Source organism: Alexandromys fortis, unplaced genomic scaffold (genome assembly GCF_014885135.2).
Source record: "Alexandromys fortis isolate MF-2015 unplaced genomic scaffold, M_Fortis_MF-2015_v1.1 scaffold_210, whole genome shotgun sequence".
In the NCBI taxonomy this organism is placed as follows: Eukaryota; Metazoa; Chordata; class Mammalia; order Rodentia; family Cricetidae; genus Alexandromys; species Alexandromys fortis.
The window spans coordinates 442,257-462,195 of NW_026068101.1; the positions used below are offsets into that span (position 1 = coordinate 442,257).

General features: G+C 43.3%; 1 protein-coding gene across 4 annotated transcripts in view; it reads left to right on the plus strand.

Annotated features, from left to right (window-relative positions):
• Acyp2 (acylphosphatase 2) overlaps nucleotides 1-19,939 on the plus strand; it is a 192,474-nt gene that overhangs the window by 15,669 nt on the left and 156,866 nt on the right. For 2 of the 4 annotated variants that reach the window (XM_050123891.1, XM_050123893.1), the window contains exons 2-3: nucleotides 8,733-8,749; nucleotides 9,901-10,010. In XM_050123891.1, the coding sequence (XP_049979848.1) occupies nucleotides 8,733-8,749; nucleotides 9,901-10,010 (127 nt within the window). Of the gene's footprint in view, nucleotides 1-5,391; nucleotides 5,618-7,934; nucleotides 8,096-8,732; nucleotides 8,750-9,900; nucleotides 10,011-19,939 lie in introns of those variants that run through there. The other 2 variants (XM_050123894.1, XM_050123895.1) reach the window with 2 other exon arrangements.

A 19,939-nucleotide genomic window follows, 5' to 3' on the forward strand; every position in this document is an offset into this window, starting at 1 on the left:
AGGACCGCGAGGGGTGCACCCACACACTGAGACAATGGGATGTTCTATCGGGAACTCACCAAGGCCAGCTGGCCTGGGTCTGAAAAAGCCTGGGTTAAAACCGGTCTCACTGAACATAGTGGACAATGAGGACTACTGAGAACTCAAGAACAATGGCAATGGGTTTTTGATCCTACTGCACCTATTGGTTTTGTGGGAGCCTAGACAGTTTGGATGCTCACCTTACTAGACCTGGATGGAGGAGGGTGGTCCTTGGACTTCCCACAGGACAGGGAACCCTGATTGCTCTTTGGGCTGACGAGGGAGGGGGACTTGACTGGGGGAGGGGGAGGGAAATGGGGGCGGCGGTGGGGAAGAGACAGAAATCTTTAATAAAAAAAAAGATTGTGTCTGTGTGTGTTCTATATCTGCCAATGTCAATTTAGGCATTATTTAGAAACTTTCTGCTGTCTTTTTATTTTATGTGTGTAATCATGTTTGTATACAGATGTATACAGTTACACAGATACGTATAGGCATGGATACATATTATATATTCAGTCACTATTTAATTGCTTATGTAAAGTTCTTCTAGAATCAGTAAAGAATTCTTGATGTTTGAGATTCATTTCAGAACTTTGAATGCAATAACTATTATCCTTATGTTGAAAATAAGTTTAAATTCTAATTGATGTGGCAGAAGCTGAGAGACTGTGCCTTCAACTGTGTGCAGTAAAGAGAATACCTGAACTGGAAGTGGAGTGAGGCTTTAAATCCTCAAAACCCGCCCCTTCCCCCATGACTTCCTTCTTCCAGTAAGGCTCCACCCCAAAGGTTCCGTCTCCTCCCCAAACAGCACCACAGCAGGGGAATGGCAGACTGATAGGTAATGGGTTAGTAAGGTCATAGAATGTGGTGACCTAGAATTCATTTTATTTTTAGTATCCTGAGGAGTCATTAGAGGATTTCAAGCTTAGGAAGGAGTGGTTTCGTTTTACTTGAGGAAAGAAAACCACCTTGCCTGGTTTGTGCCGAGTAAGTGAAGGCGGAAATGGACACGGGATGGGGGGAGGGAGGCTGGGAGGTGCTTGCAGTAGATACGTTGAGAAAGTACAGAAGCTTTTAGTGTAGAACACGATTTCTTCTAGAAAGAAAGAGGTGGAGCACAACTCAGCTGTCTTTTAGTAAGTCTTCAGTACAGTTTGGGGCTGGGATATAATTTTCCAAGGCCACGCATGACTTTGCGCGTTTGCGGGTGTGTGATAATCTTAGCTTTGGGCCTCTGCGCATCCATCTGTCATGTCCCTTTGCTCTCGCCGGACTAATTGTTGCTCATGATTGAAGTCTGAACTCTCAAAACCTCGTTTAAAAATTATTAGTTTGTTTTAAAAACTAGCTTACAAAATAATAGGCTTCATATGACATTTTCATAGATATTTCATTTTGAAAGCCCATTTTTCAACTAGTGTGTCCAAAAGTCAGCAAGATTGGTTTGTCTGCCCAATAAACTCTCATTTGCGTCCAGGTTTATGGATATTATCGCTAAAATTGTTTTTTCCCTTTATTTCTATTTTTTTTTCTCATTGACTTATTTATTTATTTGTGTGTGGGGTGTGGTGGTCTCCTTCCACCATGTGGATTCTGGGGATCAAACTCAGGTTGCTGGGCTTGGCAACAATTGCTCTTATTCACTGGTCCATTTTGCTTGCCTTGCTTTCCCTCTTTAAAACAGGGTTTCATTCCTACCTATCCAGAACTCGCTGTAAAGACAAAGGTGACCTGGAGCTTGAAGCAATTCTCCCGCCTTTGTCTCCCAATTGCTAAGATAAACAGGTTTATATTATTTGCCTATCCCAGCTGTAAATATTTACTGATATTGATCTGTTTGAAACAGACTCTCATGTAGTCCAGGTTGGCCTCAAATGTGCCATGTGGCCAAGGATGCTGCGTGCGGCTGAGATTCTGGCGGCAGTGTGTTTCTGTCTGTGTGGGCCCCTACTTCCCCTACTGGATCTAAGCTCCTAGATGCAGAAACAACTGTGTCTTTCACAGTCACTTCCTCCTTTGTACCCTGAATTAAACTAACTTTTTTGTTACACGAATAATTTGTGAACAATAATTTAGATATATTTGAGTTGTCTAATTTTTAGGTTTTATCTGAAAAATCCACTGTAAGATTAAATGTCATTTTCTTATCCTTACAGTTGGATGTGTCTTTGTTGTTTGATATTACTTTTGAGTTCTTGAAGAAACTGCAAGTTCCAAACCAGTGTGGTCTACACAGTGAATGTGAGACTAACCTGGGCTGCATGGTGAGACCAAGCCCAGCCGTATTAGAGTGTGAATAGGGTTTTCTTGTGTGCTGCCGACTTGATAAGCGGTCAGATGGTTTCTCATGCTCACCAACTGCACCACACCTGAGTGGGAACCCTTCGCAAGCCTGCCTGACACTGCCCCCCCTTCCAGCCGCTGGCTGCTGGCTTTGCTGCACAACAGCAGGTTGCCTAGGTTCTAGGTACAGCTTCTGTAAGTCTGAGATGAGGTCTGAGGAAACTTCCAGTGACCGATGGTTTGTGGACGTTCATCCAAGTAAGGAAGAGATCTGTCCTCCTTTTTATTCCCCTCTTTGTGATGCTGAGGCTTGAACTTGGGGCCCTGTGCTCTGTCCCCGGGCTACACCCCAGCCCTCTAGTGCCTTTTTACTCCAGTTGCCTATGGCCTTTCCTCTCCCTTGCTTGTGCATGGGTTGTTGAGGTTGAGTAGCCCAGAGGAAGTCTGTTCAGCCTGGAGCCGTCAGACTGTGTGGTTGGTCGGTATGACTGTGTTCCGAGCCCCTTCCTGTGTGGTAGAAGCCACCTGTATGGCTTTCTGCTGTTTCTATGCACAGACGGATGGCTTTCCCTCCGTAGGTAATAGATTACTCTCTGCTGTTTCTATGCACAGACGGATGGCTTTCCCTCCGTAGGTAATTGATTACTCTCTGGTTGTTTTTCCATCAGTTCTCCCACTCCTCATCCCTCCACACTCTACATGCTTGTCAAAAATATTTCTATCATCTCATAAAATTTCACTGGTGAGATTACACTGTCTTTATTTCCTTACTGCTCTTTTTGTTCCTATTCATTTGATTCCACAGGATACTGCCACCAGGAAACACCGCAACGCTATAAAACACCCTAACTATGGAGCCTTCACATGCCCCTACACAGGGACAACTTCTGTGTGCAAACAGTGTCTTTTGACCTCCTTGGAGGTTGGTTTGATCTGTTCCCTGTGACTTTCCAATGAGTTTTTTTCCTGGTTGTTTGATGTGGGAGTGTCATATATCAATCTGTTGATTTCATTGGTTAAGTTATAATAAACCAACTGCTTGGCCTCAGCTTAGAACATAGATGGGAGGAGTAAACAGAATAGAATTCTGGGCGGAAGAGGAAGTGAGGTCAGACTCTGCTCTGCTCCCAGAGAGACCCGACAGCTCTGCTGGAGCAGAGACGCCGTGCTCAGCTCTCCCAGGCAGATGCACGCAATGAAGCTCCTCCAATCCCGGATGGATGTAGGCTAGAATCTTCCCGGTAAGCGCACCTTGGGGTGCTTACACACATTATTAGAAATGGGCTAGTCCAGGTGCGAGAATTAGTCTGTAAGGGCTAGAGTTCATGGGCCAAGCAGTTCTTTAAATGAATACAGTTTGTGTGTTGTTATTTCGGGCATGAGCTAGCCAAGCGGCTGGGGTGTTGGGGACGCAGCCCCGCCGCTCCTATTTCAACAGATGGCGCCCAGACGTGTGGACAACTGAATCCACAGAAAGCCTGAAAAAGCTTGGGAAAGAGTAAAGCATGTTTTCTTGGTAGCAGCAGTTTCTCGGGTCTCCTCTGCTTGTTAGAAGCAAGCAAGCACTCTCATCTAAGAGAGGCTTCCTGACTCAGCTTCAGCTGCAAAACCCTGCAGCTCATTAAGAGGTCCTGCCACAAAACACTTAAATGGTGTTGACGAAAAGCTGAACGCATGCTTTTCGATTTTCAGCTGTAGCAGGAAAAAAGCTGTGCCGTTTAAAAATGCCGGCTTTCTGGGCTGTCCTGCCACGGCAAACTCTGACTCTTTTACGCAGGCGGTTCGTGTGGTTTGCAAGCACAGGCTGCTGAAGCTCGCTTGCTGGCAGGGACCTTGAAATGCCATAGAGTTGTGGCAGTAAACATGGCTACAACCGGTACCTCAGCCATGAGGCTGGAAAGCTAAGGAATGGACTGGATCTAGCTGGCAAAGCCACGGCTTTAATCCTACTCATATTGCTCAGTAATTTAAAGGCTCGTGTGGTCAGAAAAAGAGAGATATACAGTAAAGAGATTCAAAGATAAAGAAAATGTTTAAATGATTTACAGTGTGTTAAAAATATATGCAAGCTAAAAGTTAAAAGTTTTAAAAAAAAAGTAAGAAAAAGAGAAGTTGTGTGTGGTAGTACACGCCTTTAATCCCAACACTTGGGAGGCAGAGGGAGATTGACCTCTGTGACTTCAAGGTGTGGTAGCACACGCCTTTAATCCCAGTGCCTAGAAGGCAGAGACAAACAGATCTCTGTGAGTTCAAGGTGTGGTAGCAAACACCTTTAATCCCAATGCCTGGGAGGCAGAGACAGGCGGATCTCTGAGAGTTCAAGGAGAGCCTGGTCTACAGAGTTATTCCAGGTCAAAAAGATACAGAGAATATAAAATAAAAGTAAAAATAAACGAAATAGAGGTTAAAATAAAGCGTACAAAGATGGAAAATACACAGAGAATCTTGATACTGTATACTATTATGCTCTCTTTGAATTGTTTGAATGCTGAGGAAGGAGCAACAGCTGCTAAAAGATATTTGTTTATAAATGCTGCTGAACTAATCCATCGTAGAGATTTTGATGCCTTGACTTTGAAATTTGGATCTAAGGACATGATACTTTGGAAAGGAGTTTCTTATTTTGTTTTCACAGAGGATGAGACCCTGTTCATTTCTTCTATTCCGATATGGTATGATGGACCACGCCCTCCTGAACGGTTGCTGTGAATACCTTCAGAAAATTGCTTCGCTCAACTGCCAACTGAGATGAAACTAGCACACAGGTTATACCATGAAAGACCTAATTAACGACGCCCCCATTCAGCAGGAAGCAGTTTGGAGAGAAAAAACTGCGCCCATATTCCCAAATATTGTTTATAAATGTTCTTTTACATTTAAAGGGGGAGATGATATAGGTATGAATAATTTACATTGATATGGATTTTGCTTTAGTGATTTAAATTTAAGGTTAATTTTGTAATGTATATAGGTTGTTAATGAATAATCATTAATAATAGTTAAGTTTGTAGTCATGTTAGTTAAGATTTTCTAGATGTGCATAGATATATTTTAGATAGGCATTCTTCATATTTTTCAAAGATTATAGAATATGGCATTTTAAATGTTTTAATAACTTAGGACTTTTCATGACAATGAGACACTCTGCTCCTGGCAGCACCAATCTACTTCAAGAGGAAGATGGGCATCGAAGAGGATCCTTATGGAGTTTGATAGCCATTTGGGCAAGAAACTGCTCTTGCCTGGACTATTGCATAAACTGGACACAGAGAACCCGCAGAGAGAGGACTGCTGAACTTGCCTAAAGGTGAGATGATCTTTCGGGGTTCCTGATTCATGAAAGAGTCTGCAAGACATTCTTCAGGACAAGCAGATAGTGACTGCCTTTGAAATTTCCTGCTTTGTGGAAATGTCTGCTGGAAACTATGGGCCTGTAGGCCGAAGATGGATGCCCCAACGGTACAGAGGAACTTTGGGTGACTGTCCAGGCAGCGAGATGTCTCTGTCATTTCTAGAGCTTTGGATGTTAAGTTAAAGCCTTTTTTTTTTTTGTTTAAACAGAAAAAGGGGAAGTGATGTGGGAGTGTCATATATCAATCTGTTGATTTCATTGGTTAAGTTATAATAAACCAACTGCTTGGCCTCAGCTTAGAACATAGATGGGAGGAGTAAACAGAATAGAATTCTGGGCGGAAGAGGAAGTGAGGTCAGACTCTGCTCTGCTCCCGGAGAGACCCGACAGCTCTGCTGGAGCAGAGACGCCATGCTCAGCTCTCCCAGGCAGATGCACGCAATGAAGCTCCTCCAATCCCGGATGGATGTAGGCTAGAATCTTCCCGGTAAGCGCACCTTGGGGTGCTTACACACATCATTAGAAATGGGCTAGTCCAGGTGCGAGAATTAGCCTGTAAGGGTTAGAGTTCATGGGCCAAGCAGTTCTTAAATGAATACAGTTTGTGTGCTGTTATTTCGGGCATGAGCTAGCCAAGCGGCCGGGGTGTTGGGGACGCAGCCCCGCACCGCTTCATATTTCAACAGTTGTTTTCCACCAAGGTATAATTCACAACTGCTAATATTTCTGCTGTCTTACATTCAGTTTGTTTTGGCATGTATGGGGCCATGGGATCACCAGCACAGTTCAGAGAGCACCCATCACCCCAGAAAGTTCCCTTGAGCCTCCTGCTAACACTTGCTTCCCTCTCAGGCCTTGGCAACAGACAATCTATTTTCAGTCTCTATAGCTTTGCCTTTATAGAGTGTATTTATACATAATGTATGAGTTTAGCTTCTTTTGCTTAGCGCACTGCATTTGGTTCATATACGTAGTTCCTAAGGTTGTGTGTGTGTGTTTTTTGTGTTTTTTCACTGATGAGTAATATTCCATTATGTGCACCTATTGTGGTGGTGTTGGTGATGTGTGTGTGTGTGTGTGTGTGTGTGTGTGTGTGCGCACGCGCACAGGACTTTGTACTTCTAATTCACGCTGGTCCTTTTAAAAATGAGAAGACTTACATTTACTTATTTTATAGCTGTACATGCCATGGTATACATGTAAAGGTCATAGGATCTGGTTCTCTTCTATGTATTCTTTATGATCAAGAATCTTCTGATTTGCAGTTTTGGGGAATGACCTGAGGTCTGTTGTTTAGGATCATCATAATTCCTAGGCTTTCTCCAGTGGGCCCAGGTCTCCGGGATATATTCCTGATAGTTTGGAACTAGCTAGCTTCTTGTCTTACTTCCATTAGGGAACCCAGTACTTTATGTATCAGTGTCTGGTTATAGACAACACAGGATATAATGTTAATAGCATTCCTTGTGGGGATGTGTGCATTTCTTTATCTCTATGAGTGCACCTTTGTGCACTGAAGATCTTACCAAGGGTCTCATGCATGCTACACAAGTGCCCTGCCATTGATCCACATCCCCAAACCCTGGCATCCTTGACTTCTGTCTGAGATGAAGCTCACACAGCTTGAAGTTGGATAACTGAAGTGTGTGACAGCTTGGTCGTGATTAATACAGAACAGCTTGGTCTGCCTCAGTCCAGAGAGAGAACCCATAACCAACACAAACAGTACTGCCCCACATATGTGACCCACAGTATGCCCAGCTTGTGCTACACCAGAAGGCTTCCAGGGTCGTTTTCCTTGGCACTGATCTTCATTAAAGACGAGGCTCTGGAAGCCCAGCAGTGGTCAAACACATGCCATTTCCTGATGCTGGCTTTGCCTCATTGGTTCTGGCTATATCTAGAAACAATTTAAATTTGAATTTAGTTCTTGCATTAGAAAAGAAATTCTAAAAGCTGAGGATAGTTTCATTTTATGTCAACTACTCTCAGCAGTTCATTCATTCAGTTTTTGGGGGACTAGGGACTGTCTAGGATGTCATACATGCTAAGCAAATGTACCATTGGCCTGCATGCATAGACAACCTCCTCCCCATTCTTATTATTTTGAGGCAAAGTTGCCCAGGTGGGTCTTGAATTTTCTATGTGGCCTACACTGAACTTAAACTCGTTATTCCTCTGCCTCAGTCTCTTAAGTAGTGATGTGGGAGTGTCATATATCAATCTGTTGATTTCATTGATTAAGTAATAAACACACTGCTTGGCCTCATAGGTTAAAGCATTGGTGGGAGGAGTAAACAGAATAGAATTCTGGGCGGAAGAGGAAGTGAGGTCAGACTCTGCTCTGCTCCCAGAGAGACTCGACAGCTCTGCTCTGGAGCAGAGACGCCATGCTACACTCTCCCAGGATGGACGAAGGCTAGAATCTTCCCGGTAAGTGCACCTTGGGGTGCTTACACAGATGATTAGAAATGGGCTAAATTAATATGTGAGAATTAGCCTAGAAGAGGCTAGATAGAAATGGGTCAAGCAGTTAAATGAATACAGTTTGTGTGTTGTTATTTCGGGCATGAGCTAGCCAAGCGGCCGGGGTGTTGGGAACGCAGCCCAGCTGCATCCATATTTCAACAAAGTAGTCAGGATTATGGGTCTGTATCCCCAGATCAACTGTGTTTTTAATAAACATTTTAAAATATTATTATTACTATTATTTGGTTTTTCAAGACAGGGTTTCTCTGTGTAACAGTCCTAGCTGTTGGCTGGAACTAGCGCTTCTAGGCCAGGCTGGCCTTGAACTCATAGAGATCCGCTTGCTTCTGCCTCCCAACTACTGGGATTAAAGGCGCCACCACTGCCTGTGTAATTCAACATTTTGTTATTTACGTTAGTTTCAAATATTGTGTTTTTCCCAAAAAGTCTTCATTTTAAAAGAAAATAATTTTCAAGAAGACCCTTTGAGTACATTCAGATCTGAGTTTTGATTCATTTTGTGACTCACCCTTTAATACACGATGTGCAGTTTATAAAAGGCAGACAAGCTGACATTTCTTTTTGTTCTTCTTTCATCCAGGTGTTTGCTTCAGAATGGTAAGTGAGACCTGTCTTTTATTTTTATACCTTTTTTTAAACTATTGATTTTAATCATAGAAACATTTCCCACCCATTTCTAACCTACAGCTTATATCCTGTTCTTGGCAGCTGATGATTTTTCTTAAAATTATTGATTGTGATTTCTATTAAAACTGTCTTTAAGGTTTTCTTACATGTTTCCTATGTCTTATTATTTATGGAACTCCTATGAATTCCAAGCGTACTATGTACTGTTAACTGTAGTTTGTATTTTTACCTACTCTCTGAATTGGCCATCACTATTTTAGGTTTCTGGTTGCTGATTCCACGAGTCCCACCAGGTCCCCATCAGTCAAGCCCCTCTGTATTTTGGATAACTTTGTCCTTAAGAGTTTATTGCCCCAATTTTCTCTGTGTTCTTGATTTTTCAGTCTAGCTCCTGAATTTGTTCATAGCCAGCTGTACCAGAACCATCTAACTATGCACTAGCCTCCGGACCACTGTTTCTAGGCCAGTGTTCTTGCTGGTTTGATTTTATTAGTAAAATTATGTCTGTTTTATTGGGATTTTAGAAATGATTCAGTATCTGTTCCTGCCTGTACGTATTTTATGTTGATCACAAACTTTTAAATCAGTGATCGAGAATCCTGGGTTCATCAGTCTATGAAGCCCAGATTAACAATGTAAATGATCATTGATGGATGTGAGGAAAAGCAATTAAATTGTATGTAGTAGAAACTATTGAAGCAGTTCTCACTGTTGGTCTATTTTCTCCAATTGCACCGATCTTACAAATAGTGGTGGGATCATAGGTCCGCTATGCAAGTACATAGACTGTATTTTATATGTATGCGTGTTCTGCCTGCATGTATGTCTGTGTACCACTTGCATATTTAGTACCCACAGAGGCCAGATAGGGCATTGGATCTCCTGGAACCAGAGTTATAGATGGTTATAAGCATCCACGTGTGTGCTGGGAATTGAACCCCAGTCCTCTGCAAGAGCAGTAGATGCTTTAACCACAGAGCTATCTCTGCAGTCCCAAAGACTATGTTTTAGAAACCAATGATGTCAGGTGAGCGGTTTCTGAATATTAGAGTTGTTTGTTTAGGTACGCACTTCTAGTGACGCACTCAACCTCTCTTGTTTTGTTTGTTTTCTGAAACCAGTACACAGAAGGAGAAGCTAAGAAAATAGGAGTGGTTGGCTGGGTGAAGAACACAAGCAAGGGCACCGTGACAGGTCAAGTGCAAGGTCCCGAAGAAAAGGTGAATTCCATGTGAGTAGTAAGACCAACAATCAGCAACACTTATGAAGCTGTTCTGCTATTTTGATGTTTCATTGGAAAATAGTGGTTCCAATGGCCAGATTCTGTTCTCGTGAATTATAACAAGGCTGCGGTTGGTAGGCCACAGTCAGAGTGGCATTTCTCTGTTGGGAATAAACTTTCCTCTTGGGCAGGGTTCAAGAGCTGTGACACTTCTTTTCAGTCTGTCCTCTCAAGTCTCCCCAACATGGAGTCCATGTCCAGGTCCCAAGTATTTATCTTTTCAAGTATTGGGATGGAGAGCAATGCCTGTAAGATGATTCCTGACATTCTTAATGTTGACTTTAAGGCAAAAGGATCGCCATCTCCTTTCCGTAATAGTATATTTACCTAATTGTAGTTTTAGTTTTACAATGGCAGAATTGTTTAATGAATGGGATTGTTACCACAGTACAAGCCTTCACAGTCTAAAGGAGGGGACTCCACAGTGAGGTGACAGTGCCCAGTCTGCATGGTACCATTTTCAAAGGCTTTGACTTTCCAGCGCCACAGTTCCCACTGCTGTCTAGAATACTTACTTTTTAAAACAGCATAACTGACTTTCATTGAGCATTTGCAACACGTCAGGGATGAACTAACACATTGCATGAAATATTATATATAGTCTTTTTAACACAGCCTATGAATTAGATACTAAATCACATTTTAATTATAAATTATCTTTTTTTTTTACTGTTTTCACACTCCAAAAGTAATATTTTTTTGTTGTTGTTGTAATAAGCTTGAAAACAGAAGGTAGAGTCTTTCCTCTTTCCGTCTCCTGAATGGAGCCTGTCCCAACCTCCAACAGCTACCTCTTTTCCACAATGTGTACACTAAAAGTTATTATTGTATGTGGATGCGTGTTTTGTACGAAGGTATGTCTGTACATCATGTGCATTCCTGCTGTCCAAAGATTCCAAGGAGGGAGCAGGTCTCCCGGAACTGGAGTTATGCATGGTTGTGACCCTCCACGTAAGTTCTGGGAATTGAATCTGATTCTTCTGGAAGAATGGCCAGTGTTCCTAACCACTGAGCCATCTCTCTAGTCTCCTGAAATAGATATTATAATTAACATCCCATTGATTATTACCCACTGGAACTCTGGCACATTTTCAATAATATGTTTTCATTTGACAGGCATTTCTACAGTCAGTAAGTTTATAATGAATGAATTCTTAGTTTTATAATTTACTTGTATATAGCTGTGTATTTACATTTATCTGTAAAATTGTGCACTCTTTCTTCATTAGTGTTCTACTGTGAAAAGACACCAGGCCCAGAGTAACTCTTACAAATGGAAACATTTAAGTGGGGGCACTCTTACAGTTTCAGAGGTTGATGGGGGAGAAGGCAGATGGTGCTGGAGAAGTAGCTGACATCTGCATCCTGCTCTACGGGCAGCAGATGGAGAGCCACTCGCCTGGCATGAGCGGTGGGAACCTCGGCGCCCACCCGCACTGTCAGTCTTCCTCCAACAAGGCCGCTCCACTCCGCTCCGTCTCTGCCTTCTCATCCTCCTTTGTTCCACTGAGGACTAAACATGCAAATACATGAGCCTCTAGGGGCCTTTCTCATTTAAACTAAAACCCCACAGCCACCAACTTGAAAAGTGGGTCTAAAAGTGATCTCATACAAAATGTGAGTTAACAATTAACCATTAAGAGCGGAGACTATGAGGGGCGGGAGTTCAAGTCAGTCGTGTTGTACTTCTCGTCCTCAGGGGAGCATGGATTTCATACGTTGTCTCACCTAAGTGAAGTCTGCCAGCAAGCTGGCGTGCAACCTCCTGTGCTGTGTCTCTGCTCCTTACCACCACACAGACAGACAGAATGGCAAAGCAGACATAATTTGGCACATGCACATTAATGATTTTTGAACAGGATTTGGATTTTAAAAATAAAACCATAGTTTCCTATATCACATTTTGTCACTTAAGATGCTTCTCAGAAAACTCTTGAGAGCCAAATGGTGTATTTTCTTCTTCATGGCTGCTCTAATAATAATAATGTGTGCCATTATTTATTTCCTCATTGCTTCCAATGCTTGTTTTTGTTACTTGCTCTTTACAGTTGGAGGATGCTGCCATCAGCCTTGGATTGGTCTTTTAATTTTGTTTTTAGGGGGTGGATTCCCAGGAGTGTGGTTTGTTGAGGTGTGTTTGATGGAAAAGCGTTCACTAGGCTCTGTAGTGGTTTCATTTCTGTTGCATAAAGGGCCAACAAAGCAGCTTACAGGAGACAGGGCTTGCTTTGGCTTGAAGTCCCAGAGGGTACACAGACCATGTGCCGGGGAGGCACGGGAGCAGGACCGAGGACAAGTCAGACTCCTTCTTCAGTAGTCAGAAGTAAAGAGAGTGGGAAGTCGGCCAAGCTCTGTGACCTCGTGTCCACCCCTGCTGATGTAACCCTCCTTCAAGATCCATCTCCTGAGCATAGCCACCCACTGAGGACTATGGGAGACATTCCTCAATCAAAGCGCAGTGGACTGCTTTCAAAATTAGATGTAGAAATATGCACTTGCCCTCTTCATTCTGGTAGCAATTGCTTTTATTGTTTTATTTTTTTATCTAATTAGCAGTGTAGTGTATTTTAATAATTTAATGGCAAAAGGTGCGTTAGTGGGTTGGAGCCAAGGGGTGGATGAGAGAGGCTTATGGGGGTGGGGCAGAGGCAGCCTCTGAGCGAGAGTGGAAGGAAGGGGCTGGGAGAGAAGGCAGTGCTCTTTATAAGGGCACACAGTGCATGCACATGGGGAGAGCGCATGACTTCTGGAGGGAGCGGCCATGGGTCACACCTTGGCTGCTGTCACTTGGTCCCCAGGGCAGGCCAGTGTGAATGCTAAATGCTAAGTTATTATTTACATTGGTTACATTTCTCTAATTAGTAATTAGCTGGAGCAGTATCGTGCCTCTGGCTACACAGATTGTTCTCACAAACCCCATTTTCCCATTGTTTAATAGTCTCTCACCAACATTGAGGGCCTTTTGGTATACTGGATACAGCCCATAGAGGTAGCTATTAACTTTGTCTATAATAGCTTTTGCAACATAAATTATTTTTAACTTTTATAAACTCAAATGTGGTCCTTTTTTTTCTCATTGAGTAGCATGTTGTGCTGTGTCCTAGGTTTTTTCTCCTTAACTTTTGATGCTTTATTTATTATATTTAAGCATTTACTCCATATGGAATTCTTTTTTTATTCATATTTTTAGTGAAAGAACCATTTTCTACCAGGTGGGTAGCCAGTTGTGCCAGCATCACTTATTAACTAATTGTGCTTTATGCCCTTCAGTTGAGATGTATTTTTGTCCTTTATTAGAATAGAATAATGTAGCTCTTCCACACTGACCTTGTCGTTATAGATTCAATTACAGTCACTTTGTAGCGTTTTTCTTTTCACTATTCTTTTCTGAAAAGCTCTTTAAAAAGATTTATTTCCATTTTTTCATGAATGAGTTCTTTGCTTCCATGTAAGTCTATGTGACGTGTGCATGCAGTACCCTCAGATGCCAGAAGGGGGCGGTGGATCCCGTGGATCTGGAGTTACTGACTCTTGTCAGCTGCCATGTGGATTTGGGGAACCCAGCCTGGGTCCTCCCCAAGAGCAGACAGTATTACTTACCTGCTCAGGTGTTACTCCAGTTCCCAGTTTTTGTTTTAAACATACCTTATTTTTTTATTCCCCTCTTTTGCTTTTTTATATTTATCTTTTTAATTGATTCTTAGATTCTTCTCTCTTACAGTATACTCTGACCACAGTTTCCCCTCTCTCCACCCCTCTCAGCACCCCCTCACCTCTCCTTTCCCCCAGATCCACTCCCCCTCTATTTATTCTTCAGTAAGGAGATGACCTCCAAGAGATAACAGCCAAACAGGACAAAATAAGATACAATAAGACAGGACAAAGCCCCTCGTATTGAGACTGGACAGGGCAACCCAATAGGAGGAAAGGAGTCTCAAAAGTAGGCCTAAAAGTCAGAGATACATGCACTTCTACTGCCAGGAGTTCCACATAAACACCAAACTAAGAGCCATAACATAACTGGAGAACCTGTGGCAGACTCAAGCAGGCCCTGTGATTGCTGCTTTGGTCTCTGGGAGCCCATGTGAGCCCTGCTCAGTTGATTCAGTGGGCTGTGTTCTCCGGGTGTCCTCCATCCCCTCTGACTCCTACAGTCTTTCCTCCTCCTCTTCCACCAGGGTTTCCAGATCTCCTAGGAAAGGAACCTGGTGGCGACCTCCAATTTAGACTCTTTCTGCATATATAATGTCTGGCTATGAATCTCTGCACCCACCCAAATCTGCTGCTGGGGAAAGCTTCTCTTATGTCAATTGGGTGAGGCACTGATCTACTAGTATAGCAGAATATTGTTAGGAATCATTTCATTGATTTTTTCCCCAGTTGTATTTGCTTCTACCCTAGGCTTTTGGTCTATCCAGTCTTTTGTTCCTGGCCATCCAGGCTGTCTAGGGCATGGGCTCCCTCTCATGGCCTGGGCTTAAAGTTAAACTAAACATTGGTTGGCCACTCCACAAGTTCTGTAACACATTTTGCAGGCAGGACAGATTGTACCTGGAAGATTTTGCGACTGGGTTGGTTTTCAGGTTTCCCTTTTGGCAGCCTGCAGAGTACCTTCCCACAGCAAAGATCCTGGAATGTAGGGGTGAAGGTGCCACGTCTGCAGCAGCTCAACCTGAGTTTAATGAGATGTGTGGATGCTCCCTCAGCAATAGGGCCCCACTTTCAGTTTTCAGAGCGTGGCCTTCTGTCGACATCAGTGTGGGTTATTTAGGGGTCTCCATGGGACCTCCTTTGCCTAATGCAATCCGGTCCTACGACTGGAACCTTGCATAGCTACAGAAGATGGCCAGTTCAGACTCTGGGTCCCCTATTACTAGGTACTAGGTGTAGGAAGTTAAGGCCCACAAGGCCAAGAGATGAGTCAACCTGGAGTCTGTCTGAGGGCCTACCAACAGGTGCTGTCAGAGGTCCTGATCATGCCTAGCCAATGAGGGGTGACCACACAGTGTCAACAGATTGAAGCACAGCCTCGGTGCTGGGAAAAGGGTATATAAGGCTCTCCCATTGTGAATAAGTCTGCTGTTTGCCCATTACCTAACTCCCAGAGACTGTGCCACTGACTCCGCACCTTCTCACCCCTCCCTTGAGGGATTCGTTAGGGTTCCCCTCATAGATTTCACTGTACTGGATATCCACACTGCCCCTCAAAGGCCCCTTAATTCCAGCTGTCTCTCCCTGCACTTCGTCCATCTCTTCCCCATCCAGCTGATCCCGCTCGCTCCCAGGCCTACCTGCCACCAGTCCACTTACAGAACCTATTCTATTTCTCCTTCCCAGAGAGGCCCATGCTTCCCTGTCTATAGCCTTCCTCTTTACCCATCCTCTCTGTGTCTGTGGATTGTAACTTGATTATCATTCACTTAGCAGCTAATATCCACTTATAAGTGAACACATACCATATTTGTCTTTCTGGGTCTGGGTTACTTCACTCAGGATGATATTTTTCTGGGTGCATCCATTTGCCTGCAAATATCATGATGTCATGTTTTTAAACTGCTGAGTGATACTACATTTTGTAAATGTACCACATTTTCTTTATCCATTCTTCACTTGAGGGACATCTAGGTTGTTTCCAGTTCCTGACTATTTTAAATAAAGCTACAGTGAACACAGTTAAGCAAGTGTCTTGTAGTTGGAAGGAGTGTCTTTTGGATATATGCCCAAGAGTGGCATATCTGGGTCTTGAGGAAGATCAATTCCCAATTTTCTGAGGAACAACCATATTGATTTCCACTGTGGCTGTTTGCTCTCCCACTAGCAATGGAGGAGTGTTCCCCTTGCTCTACATCCTCTCCAGCATGAGCTGTCATTTATGTAATTGATCTTAGCCATCTTGACACATGTAAAATGGAATCTCAAAGTAGTTTGGATTTGCATTTTCCTGATGGATAAAGATGTTGAACATTTCTTTAAGCATTTCTCAGCTATTTGAGATTCCTCTATTGAGAACTCTCTGCTTATATATGTGCCCCATTTTTAATTAGGTTATTTGGTTTTTGAATATCTAGTTTATTGAGTTCTTTATATATTTTAGATATTAGAGCTGTATCTGATGTGGAGTTGGTAAAAATCTTTCCATTCTATAGGCTGCCCCTTTGTCCAATTGATGGTGTCCTTTGCCTTACAGAAGCATTTTGGTTGCATGAAATCAATCCTATTAATTGTTGATCTTAGTACCCGTGATAATGGTGTTGTGTTCAGGAAGTCTTCCCTGTGCCAATACATTCAAGACTATCCCCCACTTTTTGTTCTGTCAGGTTCAGTGCATCATGTGTTATGTTGAGGTCTTTAATTCACTTTGGATAAACATGGGTCTATTTGCATTCTTCCAATTTGACCAGCACATCTTATTGAAGTTGCTTTCTTTTTTTCCAGTGTGTATTTCTGGATTCTTTACCAATAATCGGGTGTCCAGAGGTGTGTGGATTTACGTCTGGGTGCTCTGTAGGATCCACAGGAGGCATGGATGGGGCGGGGAGCTACAGCTGTTGTTCTATTGCAGCACTGGGGCAATGCTGAGAATTGGGTCAGGGGTAGAGAGAGTGGGAAAGGTCTGTGGGCAGTTTGTCTGGTCTTCTGGCAGGTGGTCTATGGTTGACCAGGGGGTGTCTACCTGAGTTGGCAGCTGGGACACAGGTGTGGCCTGAAAAACCTCTTTCTTATGCACTTATCTGGAATTTACTTTTTAAAGAATTTCTGTCTCATGTGTATGCTTATTTTGGTTTTGGTTTTTCGAGGCAGGGTTGCTCTGTTAAGTCCTGGCTGTCCTGGATCTTGCTTTGTAGACCAGGCTGACCTCGAACTCACAGAGATCTGCCTGCCTTTGCCTCCCGAAAGCTGGCATTGAAGGCACGCACTGCCACCAAATGATACTTTTTATGTATGGATTATTTTAGAAGAGTTTTAAAAGATTTATGAAGATAATATAGCTTCCATATGTTCCTTACTAACACTTTTCATTGATATGCCATAGATGTTATAGTTAGTTAATTAATATTGACACATCTTAGGGGCTGAGGAGATAACTCAGTAAAATGCTTATCAGGCAAGCATGAGGACCCTAGTTCAACCCTCAGAACCCACATAAAAAATCTGGGCATAGTGACATGTGCTTCTAATGCCAATACTGGGTAGCAGGGATCTAGTGGATCCCAGGGACCTGCTGGCCAGCCAGCCTAGCCTACTTTGGGATATTTGCTCTTTGTTCAGGGTAAATATACTTTATCACATTGAGCTCTGATTGTTTCTGATCTTAAGGTTACAACATTGATGTCAGGAACTGTATTTCGGGGTTCTCTGAAAGATCAGAGCGGACACAATGAATATATATTAAAAGGGAATTATTGCATTTGTCTGGAGTTTTGGTTTGGAGAGTTCAACAATAACTGTCTCACCAGATAGGCTGAGAACCTGATAGCTGTTCCAAATTTGGCTCTGAAAGTTGGGACGGTTCCTGGAGAGTTGCTCATATTTATGCTGGAAGGCCAAATATAGGTCCCAAGTTCAGTGGGAGATGCAACAGCAGCAACAACAGCAAGATAAATGAGCTCACCAGCAAGAATAAAGGCAAGTAGGCAAAAGCAAAGCTTTGTTTGGGCTGCCACTAGAGGGAACAGCTCACATTTAGAGTGGGTCTTCCCACTCGAATCATCTAATCAAAAAGAAGTCAGGATCACAAGGGGTGCACCCACCCACGGAGACAGTGGGGCTGATCTATTGGGAGCTCACCAAGGCCAGCTGGATTGTGACTGAAAAAGCATGGGATAAAACCGGACTCTCTGAACATGGCGGACAATGAGGGCTGCCGAGAAGCCAAGGACAATGGCACTGGGTTTTGATCCTACTTCATGTTCTGGCTTTGTGGGAGCCTAGCCAGTTTGGACGTTCATCTTCCTAGACCAGGATGGAGTGGGGAGGACCTTGGACTTTCCACAGGGCAGGGAACCCTGACTGCTCTTCAGACTGGAGAGGGAGGGGGAGAGGAGTGGGAGGAGGGGAAGGGAAAAGGGAGACGGGGAGGGTAATGGGNAAAGGGAGACGGGGAGGGAAATGGGGGGCGGGGAGGAGGCGGAAATTTTTTTTTTCAATTAAAAAAAATTATATTACAAGAAAGAAAGAAAGAAAGAAAGAAAGAAAGAAAGAAAGAAAGAAAGAAAGAAATCCCTTGCAGCCAACATTCAGGCAGTCGGTGTTGGCACAGCCTTTAATCCCAGCACTCAGGAAGGAGAGGCAGACGAGTCTCTGTGAGTTCACAGCTAGTCTGGTCTACAGAGCGAGGGCCAGGACTACACAGAGAAAGCATCTCAAAAAACAAAAACAAAAAGAACACAAAAATCCTCACAGGAATGCCAAACAGCTTGCTTGCCTTTTAGTCGATTCCAGAGTCAGTCAAGTAGCAGACAAGAGAGATGAACTGGGAGGGAACTGATGGGCACAGAGGAACTACTTGAAACTGTTCTGTCATTGGGTTTTGGATCTGAAGAACAGCTTGGCCAAGCCATGTTGGGAGCCAGTGCAGAGGGAAGGGACAGGAGTGGGATTATATGGGCTAGTACCAATAGGTGTGTCTCTACTGAAGGGAAGTCGGGAGAGGCGGTTCTCACTGACACCTTGTCTAGTGGTTCTGTAACTCACATCATCCTAATGATTGCTAGGTAGTATTCATCCAGACCTCTGGAATGTCATCAGAATGTTAGATATTTTGGTAATATCATGCCTCCCCTAATTTTTAATATAGTTTCTTCTTAGTGTCTGCCTATATGCAAAGAATAGAGCAGTGAACCAAATGCCTATTATCCTGTTTCAGTAACAGCTCACTTTCGACATCTTGTTTCATCTCCAATATCTATTTATTTGTATTTATTTTTAAAATAGGGGCTCTCTATGTAGCCTTGGCTGTCCTAGAACTTGCTATGTAAACCGGCCTGGCCTTAAACTCACAGAGATCTGCTTACCTCTGCCTCCCAAGTGCTGTACCATACTTGCCCCTCCAATTTTCATTATTTATGCATTAAAAAATTATTTATTAGTGTGTGTGTGTGTTTGAGTATGGGGGTGCTTTCGTGCCCTGCATGTGGCGGTCCGAGGACAAATTGCACAGGTCAGTTCTGTCCTTTTGTTGTACGTTCCAGGGACTGAACTCGGGTTTTCAGGCCTGTGCTGCAAGCACTCTTACCATTGAACCAGCTCACTGACTCTACACTTTCTTTTCCTTTTGTTATTGTTAGAGCGTGTTGTCGTTAGGGTTTCTATTGCTGTGAAGAGACACCAGGACCACGGCAACTTCATAAAGGAAAACATTTAACCGGGGAGCTCATTTACAGTTCCATCATCACCATGATGGGAGCCTGACACCATGCAAGCAAACGTGGTGCTGGAGGAGTGCCTGAGAGCCCTACATCCTGTAGACAACAGGAAGTCGACTGAGACACTGGGCAGTATCCTAGGCATAGGTAACCTCAAAGCCTGCTCCCACAGTGACACACTTCTCCAACAAGGCCATACCCACTCCAACAAAGTCACACCGCCTAATAGTGCCACTTGCTATGAGATCATGGGGCCAATTACATTCAAACTACCACAGAGTATTTATGACAAATCTATACCATCTTATTCTCTACCAGTAAATTTTGGTGAATGATGCCAAACTGGCAATATTCTATAAAAATTTAATCTATAGAACAATTTTATATTGTTTCATTTATATTTTATTATTTCTCTAGCAGAGAATCTGCTTACCGTCTAAGCCCCACAGCAGATCTGCCTTGCAGTGCCAGAGTGCAACACGTGACTTGTCAGTCATGGAGCCCAGAGGGCTG